The 13,033-nt window shown below is 48.1% G+C and overlaps 1 protein-coding gene across 7 annotated transcripts in view; it reads left to right on the top strand.

The window, feature by feature from the left end:
* The window catches only part of LOC106571967 (death-inducer obliterator 1), a 78,664-nt gene extending 67,903 nt beyond the window's left edge, over positions 1–10,761 (top strand). The window contains exons 11-17 of one of the 7 annotated variants that reach the window (XM_045695940.1): positions 1,632–1,785; positions 2,041–2,776; positions 2,963–3,116; positions 3,258–3,347; positions 3,454–3,646; positions 3,776–8,057; positions 8,274–10,761. In XM_045695940.1, coding sequence (XP_045551896.1) covers positions 1,632–1,785; positions 2,041–2,776; positions 2,963–3,116; positions 3,258–3,347; positions 3,454–3,646; positions 3,776–8,057; positions 8,274–10,170 — 7,506 coding nt within the window. In that variant the 3' untranslated portion in view covers positions 10,171–10,761. Of the gene's footprint in view, positions 1–1,631; positions 1,786–2,040; positions 2,777–2,962; positions 3,117–3,257; positions 3,348–3,453; positions 3,647–3,775 lie in introns of all 7 variants that reach the window. The other 6 variants (XM_045695937.1, XM_045695939.1, XM_045695938.1 and 3 more) reach the window with 6 other exon arrangements.
* The last annotated feature ends 2,272 nt before the right edge of the window (positions 10,762–13,033 follow it).

Raw genomic sequence — 13,033 nt, 5'->3', positions numbered from 1 at the left:
CCTGGACTTCCTGACGGGCCACCCCCAGGTGATAAGGGTAGGGAACAACACATCCGCCACGCTGATCCTCAACACGGGTGGCCCTCAGGGGTGCGTGCTCAGTCCCCTCCTGTACTCCATGTTCACTCATGACTGCATGGCCAGGAACGACTCCAACACCATCAAGTTTGCTGATGACACAACAGCGGTAGGCTTGATCACCGACAACAATGAGACCACCTATAGGGAGGAGGTCAGAGACCTGGTCGTGTGGTGCCAGGACAACAACCTCTCCCTCAACGTGATCAAGATAAAGGAGATGATTGTGGATTACAGGAAAAGGAGGACCGTGCTGCTGGGTTGTATGCTGGGGGTGCGCAACTCATTATCATCGACAGGGCTGTAGTGGAACAGGTTCAGAGCTTCAAGTTCGTTGGTGTCCACACCAACAAACTATCATGGTCCAAACACACTAAGACAGTCGTGAAGAGGGCACGACAAAGCCTATTCCCCCTCAGGAGACTGAAAAGATTTGGTATGGGTCCTCAGATCCTCAAAAGGTTCTACAGCTGCACCATCGAGAGCATCCTGACTGGTTGCATCACTGCCTGGTATGGCAACTGCTCGGCCTCCTACAAGCATGGCACTACAGAGGGTAGAGCGTACGGCTCAGTACATCACTGGCGCTAAGTCGAGGTCCAAAAGGCTTCTTAACAGCTTCTACCCCCAAGCCATAAGACTGCTGAACAGCTAATCAACGGGCTACCCAGACCTGCTTGCTGCTGTTTAATTATTTGTTACTTTTATTTTCTATTTTCTTTTCATTTTTTTCTTAACTTCTTAAAGCATTGTTGGTTAAGGGCTTGTAAGTAAGCATTTCACTGTAAGGTCTACACCTGTTGTATTTGGCGCATGTGACATAACATTTGATTTGATTTCCATGACAGACTGACCAGGTGAATCGAGGTGAATGCTATGATCCCATATTGAAGTCACTTGTTAAATCCAATTCAATCAGTGTAGATGAAGGGGAGGAGACAGGTTAAAGAAGGATTTTTAAGCATTGAGACAGCTGACATGGATTGTGTATCTGTGCCATTGAGTGTGAATAGGCAAGACAAGATTTAAGTGCCTTTGAACAGGGTAGTTCCCAGGCGCACCGGTTTGTGTCAAGAACTGCAATGCTGCTGGGTTGTATGCTGGGGGTGTGCAACTCAATATGAAGGTGTTCACTTAAAAAAAACAATGATTGCAAAGTGAAACAAAAAACAATGATTGCAAAGTGAAACAAAAAACAATGATTGCAAAACTCTATGCCCGAAGGACGACTGTTAAGAATTTCCACAGATTTTTTTTACAAAAACACATTAACTTTATAGATGTTTGGTAGCAGAATGATGGCACCGCACAAAGCATCATTATGTTACCGTGGAATTGCCCATGACCTCCACGTCTTGCATGGCTGTACCTTTGACATGTTATCTAACATGTATTGTTTGGTCATGTTGATGAACTGATTCCTAGATGTTTTGTTTCATCTTCAAATGTGCCATACGTTTTATTAGATTTGTGTATGTGTTTGTGCGTGAGAGTGTGAATCTGTGTTGTAACATTTTAGTAAATGAGAGTGTGACATGATCCTCTTTTCTCAGGAACAGAAGACCACTCTCCATGCTGCCCCTAATGCCAGACCTAACCAGTCGAGCCAGAGCAGCTCAGTGCCAGACATCCTCATCTGCATGCTGAAAGACACAACTGCCGAGCACAGAGCTCACCTGTTTGACCTCAAGTGCAAGATCTGCACAGGTAAATGGAAAAAAGAGAAAGCACAATTACAGTGTACACATCACAACATCCAACAAACACCATAAAATTCTGTTTGTCTTTTGCAATGTGTCAAACTATGATCGTGAAGGGCAACAGGGTTGGCTCCAGTGTTGATATCAACTACAATCACTCCCAACGTCAAATTAATGATTTAATGCATTCTGTATTCTGTAGAGGGTGATGATGCTGCTAACAGATGTTTTGTGTGGGTTGGTGTCTGTTTCTGCCCTTCAGGTCAGATATCAGTCGAGGATGAGGCGGAGCCTTTAGCCAAGAAGCCTAAACTCTCTGGGTCATCGTTGTCCTCCACCAAACCAGACCAATGGAGAGACAGGCCGTCTCGGCCACCCTGGATGTATGCCAGAACAGATCTCAGAACATCTCCAGCTGGAGATGAATTACCCCTCCTTGCATCCCCCGACTCCCCCACCATGGATTCCTCTGCTTCCCCAGTAATGGAGGATGACCCTGCCTTAACCATCATGGAATCCCCCACTTCTCCCACAATGGAATCTCCGGCTTCTCCAACAATGGAATCTCCCGCCTCCCTCATTTTGGAATCCCCTGCCTCCCCTGTTATGGATTCTCCCGCCTCCCCTATTCCAGAAAACTGCAAAGCCAAGACACCGTCCAGAATGTATACCCCAGTCATGATCCCGGCTGTTTCTACGGTAACCATCACAAGGCATGACCCCCGCACCATTGGCAACCGTTCTGCTGCTCTGTATGGTGACCCCCGCACAGCTGACAACTGCACTCCTGCCATGGCAAGTGTCGCCTTATCTACAGCCCCACTTCCACCAGTCTTTTATGTCCCTGTGAAACAGAGTGGTACTCTGAGCAAGCCATTCATGCCTTTGCCACCCCCCCCATCCCTGCCACCAATGCCAGCATTACCGAAATCTATCCTGATGAAGCCATCCTCCTCATCCTTTTATGGTTCATCTGGATCATCTGCATCCTCTTCAAGGTATCTCCTCTCAGCTTGTCACCATCACTACAAGTGAACCTTGATAAGAAAGGGTTTTAAGATAATTAGTGCATGGTCATTTCAGTCATAATATGAGTCTTGTTTTGTCCTCTGTGCATGAGCTATATTTGCTTTACAGCTGAGTGAATGGGTAGTAGTGAACTCATTGGGATGTTGTGTTTGCAGGGCTATGAACTCCCACACCCCTCCAGACGGGGAGACGGCCCAGTTCCTGGCCAAGCAGGAAGTAGTGTGGAAGGGCTTCTTCAACATGATCAGTGTGGCCAAGTTCGTCACCAAGGGCTATCTGGTCTCAGGGCCCTCCGAATATCTCAAAGAGGTAACAAATATAACAGAACATAACTTTGCTACCGAGCATTGGGATAGTTTCTTTCTGAACATTTAAGACAATTCATCTCATAGCCAAAACTGCTATGTTGTTTGTTTATGTGGATATTTACAACAAGTTTATTTTGTTCAGGACCTGCCTGATACCATCCAGATTGGTGGAAGAATCATGCCTCAAACTGTGTGGGACTACATCGGGAGAGTGAAGGCCTCTGTTACAAAGGCAAGCCCTCCCTCTGTCATTATGGAGAAAAAAAAACTATACAATTTAGATAGGGTCTGTGTATGTGTTGGTATCTTAATGTTAAGAGGTGATTGTCGGTCCACAGGAGCTGTGTGTGATTCGGTTCCACCCAGCGACTGAGGAGGAGGAGGCCTACGCGTCTCTGTTCTCCTACTTCAGCAGCAGACGGCGCTTTGGGGTGGTGGCCAACAAAAGCCGCAGCATCAAGGATATCTACCTCATCCCAGTCAGCGCAAAGGAGTCCATTCCATCCAAACTCCAACCTTTCGAAGGATCAGGTAAGAAAATGCTGTCATTTAGGCCAACATGTAGAAGGCCATACAGATGGCACACTGAAGTTTGCACACACAAGCATTATTTAAGACAGCATTCCAAAGTAATCTCCCTACACCCTCTTTATGTAACAGGCCTTGAGAGAAATCGCCCCGATCTTCTCCTGGGACTGGTTATTTGCCAGAAACCCAAACGTGCGGGAAGCATACCACAAGAGAAGAGACCCAAGATCCACATGTCCAAAGACCCCAGTGATATTGGCCTCCCTAGACCCCCTTCGCTGTATGGGTCTGACCCTAGAATGGAGGAATTCTTGCCCTATGACCCAGAGATGCCCATCATGTCCACCCTTCCTGGTTCCCCTCCTTCCACTGGATCCCTGTCACACTCCTCCTCCTCTGGCTCACTGACTATCCCATCACTTCTGTCCTCCATTAGAGCTGCTCCGCCTGCTTCTGCCCCACCTGCCACCACTAGCTCCTCCGCTGCACCTAGCAGCACCGCCACCAGTCCCCTGCAGACCATCCTGAAGTCACTGTTTGGGATGGACTCTCCTGCAGTCCCAGCAGTTGCAGCAGTGCCCCCTCCATCCACTCTTCACCCTCTCCCAATGGTGGATCCAATAGTCCAGCAGTACGGGCAGAAATCCAAAGTCAAAGAGATTGAGGAGGAGGAAAATGAATATGATCGACCATACGACCCAGGGGAAGAGTATGATCCAGCAATGGGCTATGGATTGGTTGCGCCAATTTGTACGGATAAAATGTTTCAGGCGAAAGCTGCCTCTCTGGCCATTTGTGCTGATGATGACGACGTGGCTTACGACCCTGAAGATGAGACTATCTTTGAGGATATGCACAACGATGGGGTCGGTGTAGCAAAAGCCCCATCTCCAACTCCTACCCCAGCTCAAGCTCCTACCCCAGCTCAAGCTCCTACCCCAGTCACAGTACAAGCCCCAGTCCTAGCTCCCACTCCAGCCCCTCTGAGCCTCCCCATTACTGGTGATGTAATTGTCTCTGCCGCTACTCTGACTGAACAACAGCGAATGTTTGAGGAGCTCAACAGGCAGATCGAGGAGCAGAAACAGCAGTTGAAGGAGCAGGAGTGGGCACTGCGTCAGCAGAGAGAAGCAGTGGGCATGTTCATGGCCCACTTCTCCGTTTCCGATGCCTTGATGTCTCCCCCTCCTAAATCTGGGCGGTCTCAATTCCAAACACAGCAGACTGAAGGAGAGCAGTCTGAGGCAAATCCTTCAGCGAATCAAAAAGCTTTGAGTCTCTTGAAAACAGAAGTACCAATAAAACAAGAGATTAAGACAGAGACCAAGACTGTACCTCTTTCAGAGTCAAGAAATGTGGAAATGCCCAGTGCAACACCGAAGCGGGTAAAAGAGATTAAAAAGGAAAATATTCAGGCAACCGATAATTCAGATCCTGAAGCTGGTGAGATCCAGGACTCTGATGTAGCTTACGACCCAGAGGATGCCACTATCTTTGATGAGCTGCAAGACATGAATGTAGAAGAGAAGGTGAAAACTCTATCACATTCAGCAAGGCGTTCTGAGCGGTCTCGTGACTCCTCGGTGTCTAGCTCGTGTCGTGGCACATCGCGCATGGACACTCCTGATAGGAGGCGTAAGCATAGCAGCCAACCGGATACTCACTCACCCAAAAGACGGGACCGTAAAATCAAGGACCGCCACAAAAGCCCTCCTCGTAGATCTGGCAGGCGGTCCCCTGGACAGTCTGATAGGCGAAGGGACAGACATAGACGGGGTGAGAGGAGCCAACCGTATCACAGAGATTGTGACCACTCTGACCGCACAGGCCGCCATCTCCCTCATCAAGAGCGCACTTCTCGGCGCAGCTCTTGTAGCCGTAGAAGATCCCCATCTACACCAAGAAAAACACTAGATTCCGCCTCTAGGGGAGTCTCAAAGGGTCAAAGGGAGTCTTCTCCTCCTCCAGTGTCAGAAGACTCCAAGGGTCCAGAGGCTCCTGAAGACATCGGTCCTATGAGCCCAGCTCCAGCACTGGTCATGGCGACTAATGACTCACCTCAGCCCCCTCTTGATAGAAAGGACATTAATGAATCACTGTGTGATCGTTCTGAGTCTGGACGTCCACCACAGGGAGAGATTGAGTACGCAGGCCATCAAATGCCCCATGGAAATCCCACTCCCCAGCAACCTGGGGATCAACAACCTCCTCAAAGCTTGCTGCGATCACCACCAACAGGCCTCAACAACCAGCAAGGCCTCAACTTACAGCGTCAAGACAATAGGCATAGGGCCTCTCAACGGGAAATACTAGAGCAATGCATTGTACAGAGCCCATCAGACATTATGAGAGAAAAACTGTTTTCCTCACAAGGTCCTCCCCACAAAGCGTCTCCAAACCAAGGGCCAGATATGATAGGACAAGGGCAAGACATGAGTCCAGATATGAGAGGGGAACACTTCTCACTAACAACTAACTTTGGAGGACCGCCATCGCCCCATTTCAACAGTCTAAGGATGTCTTCATCCGTTCCAAGAGGACATTTTGAGGACCAAAGGGGAGCACATCGTCCTGGTTTCCATGGCCCCAGGGGTCCTCGTCCCTCGAGGTTCAACCAGCCCAGAGGCTCATCTCCAGGGCATTTCCCAGAGAAAGGGGAGCCACCACGGTCCTGGTTTGATGATCCACATCAGCCCGTGATCAGACTTCAAGGGCTGCTAGGAATAACAAGAGACGCCAACAACCAGCATCATGACAATGAAGGTGGGCCTGTTCAATCAGAAATAAAGGAGCAACACATTGTACAGAGTCCATCAGAGATGATGAGAGAGAAACATTTTTCCTCACAAGGTCCTCCCCACATGACTTCTCCAAACAACCAGGGTGAGAGGTCCAGCAGTTTAGAGAGGACAGTTCCCGATAGGAGGGAGGGGAGAAGAAACCAAGGCCCAGACATCAGAGGGCCAGATATGATGGGACCAGGGCCAGATATGATGGGACCAGGGCCAGATATGATGGGACCAGGGCCAGATATGATGGGACCAGGGCCATACATGCAAGGTCCAGGGCCAGACATGTGGGATGATAGAAGAGGGCTAGACATGTGGGATGATAGAAGAGGACCAGGGCCATACATGAGTGGTCGAAGCCCAGACATGAGAGGTCCAGGGCCAGACATGAGGGGTCCAGGCCCAGACATTAGAGGTCCAGGCCCAGACATGAGGAGTCTAGGCCCAGACATGCAAGGTCCAGGTCCAGGCCCAGACATGCGAGGTCGAGGCCCAGACATGCGAAGTCCAGGGCCAGACATGAGGGGTGATGGGAGAGGGCTAGACATCTTGGATGACCGAAGAGGTCCAGGGCCAGACATGAGAGGGCCAGAGACTGACATGTGGGGTGAAATGAGAGGTCCAGGGCGAGACAAGACAGGTCCAGAGCCAGACATGAGAGATCCACATATGAGAAAAGAACGGAGACACCCAGATATGAGGGATCCAGGACCCAACATTAGGAATCCAAACATGAGGAGTTCAGGCCCAGACATGAGAGATCCAGAAATGCCAGACCCAGATCCAGACCTGAGAAGTCCAGACGTGAAAGGGGACCACTTCACACCTATAGCTAAATTTGGAGGACAGAGGCCACAATCGCCTTATTTCAACAGTCCAAAGATTTCCTCATCTGTTCAAAGAGGACATTTTGAGGATCAAAGGGGAACACATCATCCTGGTTTCCATGGCCCCTGGGGTCCTCGTCCCTCGAGGTTCAACCAGCCCAGAGGGTTACCTCCAGGGCATTTTGCAGACAATGGGGGGCAGCCACAGTTCCGTTTTGAGTGTCCACAGCCAGTGGGAACACCTGTTCCTGCCTCACTTGTAACATCAAGGGAGCACAGTATACAGAGCCCTTGGGACATTCTGAAAGAAAGCCAGATACCCTCACAAGGTCTTCCCCACAGGGCCTCTCCAAACAACCAGGGTGAGCGGTCCAGCAGTTTAGAGAGGAGAGATCCTGATATTAGTGAGGGAAGGAGAAACCCAGGGCCAGACATCAGAAGTCCAGATATGATGGGACCAGGGCCACGCACTAGGGGTGATAGAAGAGGGCCAGACAGCAGAGGTCCGGGTCCAGACATGAGAGATCCAGAACCAGACACAAGAGGTGATTGGAGAGGGTCAGATATGAAAAATCCAGGACCAGACACAAGGGGTGATAGGAGAGGGCCGGGCCCAGACATCAGAGGTCCACGGCAGGACACAAGGGATGATGGGAGAGGCCCAGGGCCAGACACGAGAGGTCCAAGGCCAGACATGTGGGATGAGAGGAGAGGGCCAGACATGAGGGGTTCGAGGCCAGACATGAGGGGTCAGAGGCCAGACATGAGGGGTCAGAGGCCAGACATGAGAGATCCAAGGCCAGACATGAGAGGTCCAAGGCCAGACATGTGGGATGAGAGGAGAGGGCCAGACATGAGGGGTCCAGGGCCAGACATGAGGGATCCAAGGTCAGACATGAGGGATCCAAGGTCAGACATGAGGGGTCCAAGGTCAGACATGAGAGGTCCAAGGTCAGACATGAGAGGTCCAAGGTCAGACATGAGAGGTTCAAGGTCAGACATGAGAGGTCCAAGGCCAGACATGTGGGATGAGAGGAGAGGGCCAGACATGAGGGGTCCAGGGCAAGACACAAGAGGTCCAGGGCCAGACACGAGAGGTCCAGGGCCAGACACGAGAGGTCCAGGGCCAGACACGAGAGGTCCAGGGCCAGACACGAGAGGTCCAGGGCCAGACACGAGAGGTCCAGGGCCAGACACGAGAGGTCCAGGGCCAGACACGAGAGGTCCAGGGCCAGACATAAGGGGTGATAGGAGAGGGCCAGACATGAGGGGTCCAGGGCCAGACATGAGGGGTCCAGGGCCAGACATGAGGGGTCCAGGGCCAGACATGAGGGGTCCAGGGCCAGACATGAGAGGTCCAGGGCCAGACATAAGGGGTGATAGGAGAGGGTCAGACAGGAGAGGTCCCAGTCCAGACATGAAAGATCCAGAATCAGACATAAGGGGTGATAGGAGAGGTCCAGACATTAGAAGTCCAGGACTAGACACGAGAGGTCCAAGGCCAGATATGTGGGATGAGAGGAGAGGGCCAGACATGAGGGGTCCAGGGCCAGACATGAGGGGTCCAGGGCCAGACATGAGAGTTTTAAGGCCAGATATGTGGGATGAGAGGAGAGGGCCAGACATGAGGGGTCCAGGGCCAGACAGGAGAGGGCCAGACAGGAGAGGGCCAGACAGTAGAGGTCCAGGGCCAGACAGTAGAGGTCCAGGGCCAGACAGTAGAGGTCCAGGGCCAGACAGGAGAGGGCCAGCCAGTAGAGGTCCAGGGCCAGACAGTAGAGGTCCAGGGCCAGACAGTAGAGGTCCAGGGCCAGACAGTAGAGGTCCAGGGCCAGACAGTAGAGGTCCAGGGCCAGACAGTAGAGGTCCAGGGCCAGACAGTAGAGGTCCAGGGCCAGACAGTAGAGGTCCAAGGCCAGACAGGAGAGGTCCAGGGCCAGACAGGAGAGGTCCAGGGCCAGACATTTTACATTTACATTTGAGTAATTCATCAGACGCTCTTATCCAGAGCATCTTACAGTTAGACATGAGTGGTTCAGGACCAGACAGGTGTCCAGAAATCCCAAGCCCAGATCCAGACATGAGAATTCCAGCTATAAGAAGAGACCACTTCACAACAAACAATTTTGGAGGACCGAGGGAAGTACATCGTCCTGGTTTCCATGGCCCCAGGGCTCCTCGTCCCTTGAGGTTCAACCAGCCCAGAGGCTTATCTCCAGGGAATTTCGCAGACAACAGGGGGCAGCCACGGTTTGACGGTCCACAGCCAGTGGTAAGACCGTTGAGGCATAAAGGAGGTTTACTCCCCACTCCCCCGGAGGGTCTCATTAGTTTGCTGAACAACAGTCCAGAAGCTTTTAAAGAAGACCAGTGGCAGAATAGTCAATCACCTGATACCAGGAGAACAAGCCTACCCAGAGAGGACTGTGAAATTAGAAACTATGGAGACAGAGAAAGCCACTCTGAGGAGCGTGGCCATTCTGGTAACCCTAGAGACAGGGGGAACTTCCAGGGCTCAGCGCCCCGCTTGTCCCAGGAGCGGCAGTTGCCTGAGGACAACAGGAGAGAGTTGGGTGGCAGTCATAGAAGGCAGAGGGGCAGGGGGACAGGTAGGCCTATGAGTAGGGAGAGCGAAGGGGTTAGAGGGAGGGAAGCAGACAGGCCCAGAGAAGAGGTGGGTGAAAAGCAAAAGACACCCACGGAAAACGACAAAGACATTGGAAGAGCCACAAGCATGGAAGGAGATGCAAACAGAGTTATCACTAGTCTGCACAAACGTTCACTTTCAAAAGACAGTGACAGAAACAGTTTAAAGGATGGAAGTGGAAAGAAAGAAGAAGAAATGGGGGGAAATGGTAACAAGGTTGAATCAACAGACACCCCCCAGACAGATACCTCCCAGGAGAGTTAAGGGCCTGCTTGACTGGAGACGGTTAACAAAAATGCATGAATTTTGACGTTTTTTTTATCTGTTGGGCCATTTTCAGCACTACACACATTGAATATATCCTATGAATACAGTAAGAAAATCTGCGGCAAAAGTGATTGTTGCAGAATTTATGGAAAACGATGGAAAAGATCTGACTGGTATTGTCATTTTAACTAAATGTCTGAAACGTGTTAGTGCTATTACGTAGTCATTTTCAGCACATCATAAAACAACCCAGAATTTTGGGAATTTCATGACTGATCGTACCTTGTTTCATTCATCTTACAGTTTTAAAATGGTACAGATGACTTGCTTTTCTGCATTTCCAGATTAAAACTCAGGTCAAGTCACACACTGTGTTTCTAGATGATTCTTTATTTTTCTTCTATGTAGGCCTATAAACTTATTAGACCATACTGCTGTCATCTGTTCACTGATTATAAAGCCTTCATTTTGGTTAATCTCATGATTAAATGTTTTTGGATAAATGAAAACATTATTTATTTCATTTTTTTCTTTTTTATTATGTTTTAATTTGTTGAACACAGGCCAATAAAAACTGTTAAGGAATTATCCCGCTTGCGTTTAATTTGAACCACAATCAATTGAGAAAGAAGAAACCCACACACTGCTCTTGCTAATATCGGCCGATACGTAAAGCTTAATAAAGAGCGGTGATGCTAGCAAGAGCAGATCTTTTTTCGCATCTTATTCAACTGTTAGCATGCACCTGCAACAAAGATAGCCCAGATGTGTGAGTGCCTTTTGAATTTTGAACCACAATCAATTATCAGATTTGTCTGATGAAATTGTTGCCTAATATTTTAAAGAATTGCATACGTTTTGAGTTCTGCTTGTAATGTACATTTATTGAATTGAAGAAGTATTGTGTAGCCTATGCATAATCGAAAGGTCATGCCATATTATTTTTGGTCAAGCACTGAGGCATTATTAACCTAAACTTAGGCCCACAGCCAAAGCACTTTCTCAGTTATGAGTTATCTACTCAGCCCTGTACTGTAGTTCAATACCAACTCTTGCTCCTCTTGTTGCTTTGGGGGCCTTTGCGCCCCTTTTAGAAATTACACAAGGGGAAAAACTGTCTCACAATAGGGTCTTTTACATATATTTTCTATTATTTTTTGACTGATAAATGTTTGCCCATGGTAGAATTGGTCACAAAGGGATTTTTTTTTGGGGGGGGGGACACCTGACATTTGCCAAAACATTCAGGAGATGGTGCTCCATTTTCCATACCCCACCCTAACATGAGACATCCATGTCTTCATCACTGAAAAAGATGAACAGCTGAGTTTGCTATAGTTTGAAAGCTTACAATCAGGGTTATCAAAGAGTTTTATAAGACACAGCATACTCTTGAATACAGGGCGGGTGTCATGCTTTCGCTTATAATAAATGTACTAAAATATGAATAAAATGTCCATTTCATATGGCACCGCAAAGATGGTTGGAAGTCCAATGTTGACTTGAGTGGGAATATCCACTGTTTTAAATTAGAACATCAATCTTCCATAGGAAACGTATTGAAATCCTAGAAATATAGATAATAGAATCGACATTCCCATTCAAGTTGACATTTGACGTTGGGTGGAATGGCGCGAGTAATTGGAAGTAAATGTTTAAATTCAATTTAAAATGTCAATTTTCTACCAGTTAAAGAAATTATAAAATGATTTGACAACTCAGTTTGATGGCTTTCAAATGATATCAAACTCAACCATTTATCAATGACATGTATGACATGTATGTCTCATGCGGAGGTGTAGTATGCAAAATCTGTCAAATTAGAGAACCTCTATCGGCATATTCGCGTAAAAAAAAGTCCCACTGGGCATACACTGGTTGAATCAACGTTGTTTCCACGTAATTTCAATGAAATGATGTTGAACCAACATGGAATAGACGGAACTGACGTCTGTGCCCAGTAACATCACTTTCTGCCCACTTCTACCACTGCCAAACATGTGTGGAACGTTTAATTAAAATCAAAGCTGTGCAGTCAGAAAGTGATTGAATTCATTGTGAAACTGGGTTACTCTACTTGCACAATCTTATTAAAAATAAACATAATAGATCTGGCGGGCTCTGAGTTACCAGAACGCATGAAAAAAAAAAAACATTTATAATAAAGCATTGCATGCATTGTCGTTGCTTTTGCGTAGTGGCATAGAGCAGTAGAGTGGAGGGGCTTGCAGAAGTTGCACACATGGGGAACATTTTGTACCCGAGGGTCCTGGGAAAAATGTGGCCTTTTATAATGCATTTCATGCAATTCTACAAAGTATTTCATGACTGAGTATTTTGTATTACCGCACAAATGATGGAAATGACAGGCTACTTTGACACTGACAAACTGAGAATCTGAGATCAACAACAACGACCTTGTCTTGAATCCAGGCCTAAGTGTGTGAAGACACACATATTGTACAATATTGTACAAAGTTTCCAATAACTGCTCATTGAGTGGAACTGAGAAAAATGGCTTTTATTTAACTTGGTTTCACAGTAACTTTATGCAATTACTGCTAACATGACCCCCATTTTTTCCAAAACACAATACAATAGAAGCAGGATATTTGTCCACATGATTAAGCATGTATTTAATGTAGCAAAAATGACTTTAACTCATTTTTGACCACACGAGCAGTTACTGCCTTTTTGCTTGGTAGGGCAGATTTGCTATCCAACCTGCGTTTTCGCGCGATTGTATTTGAAATATTGTGAAATGCCTGTTTTGGCTGCATTCTGTTCACTGACAGATTTGCCGCCCGTTCCCGACTAGGCTATACCATGTAATTGGGCTACACACAACCCACAGCTAGGC

Source organism: Salmo salar, chromosome ssa15 (genome assembly GCF_905237065.1).
Source record: "Salmo salar chromosome ssa15, Ssal_v3.1, whole genome shotgun sequence".
Classification (NCBI taxonomy): Eukaryota; Metazoa; Chordata; class Actinopteri; order Salmoniformes; family Salmonidae; genus Salmo; species Salmo salar.
The sequence above is the reverse complement of the archived record's forward strand: the minus strand, read 5'-3'. Positions and strand labels throughout refer to the sequence as shown.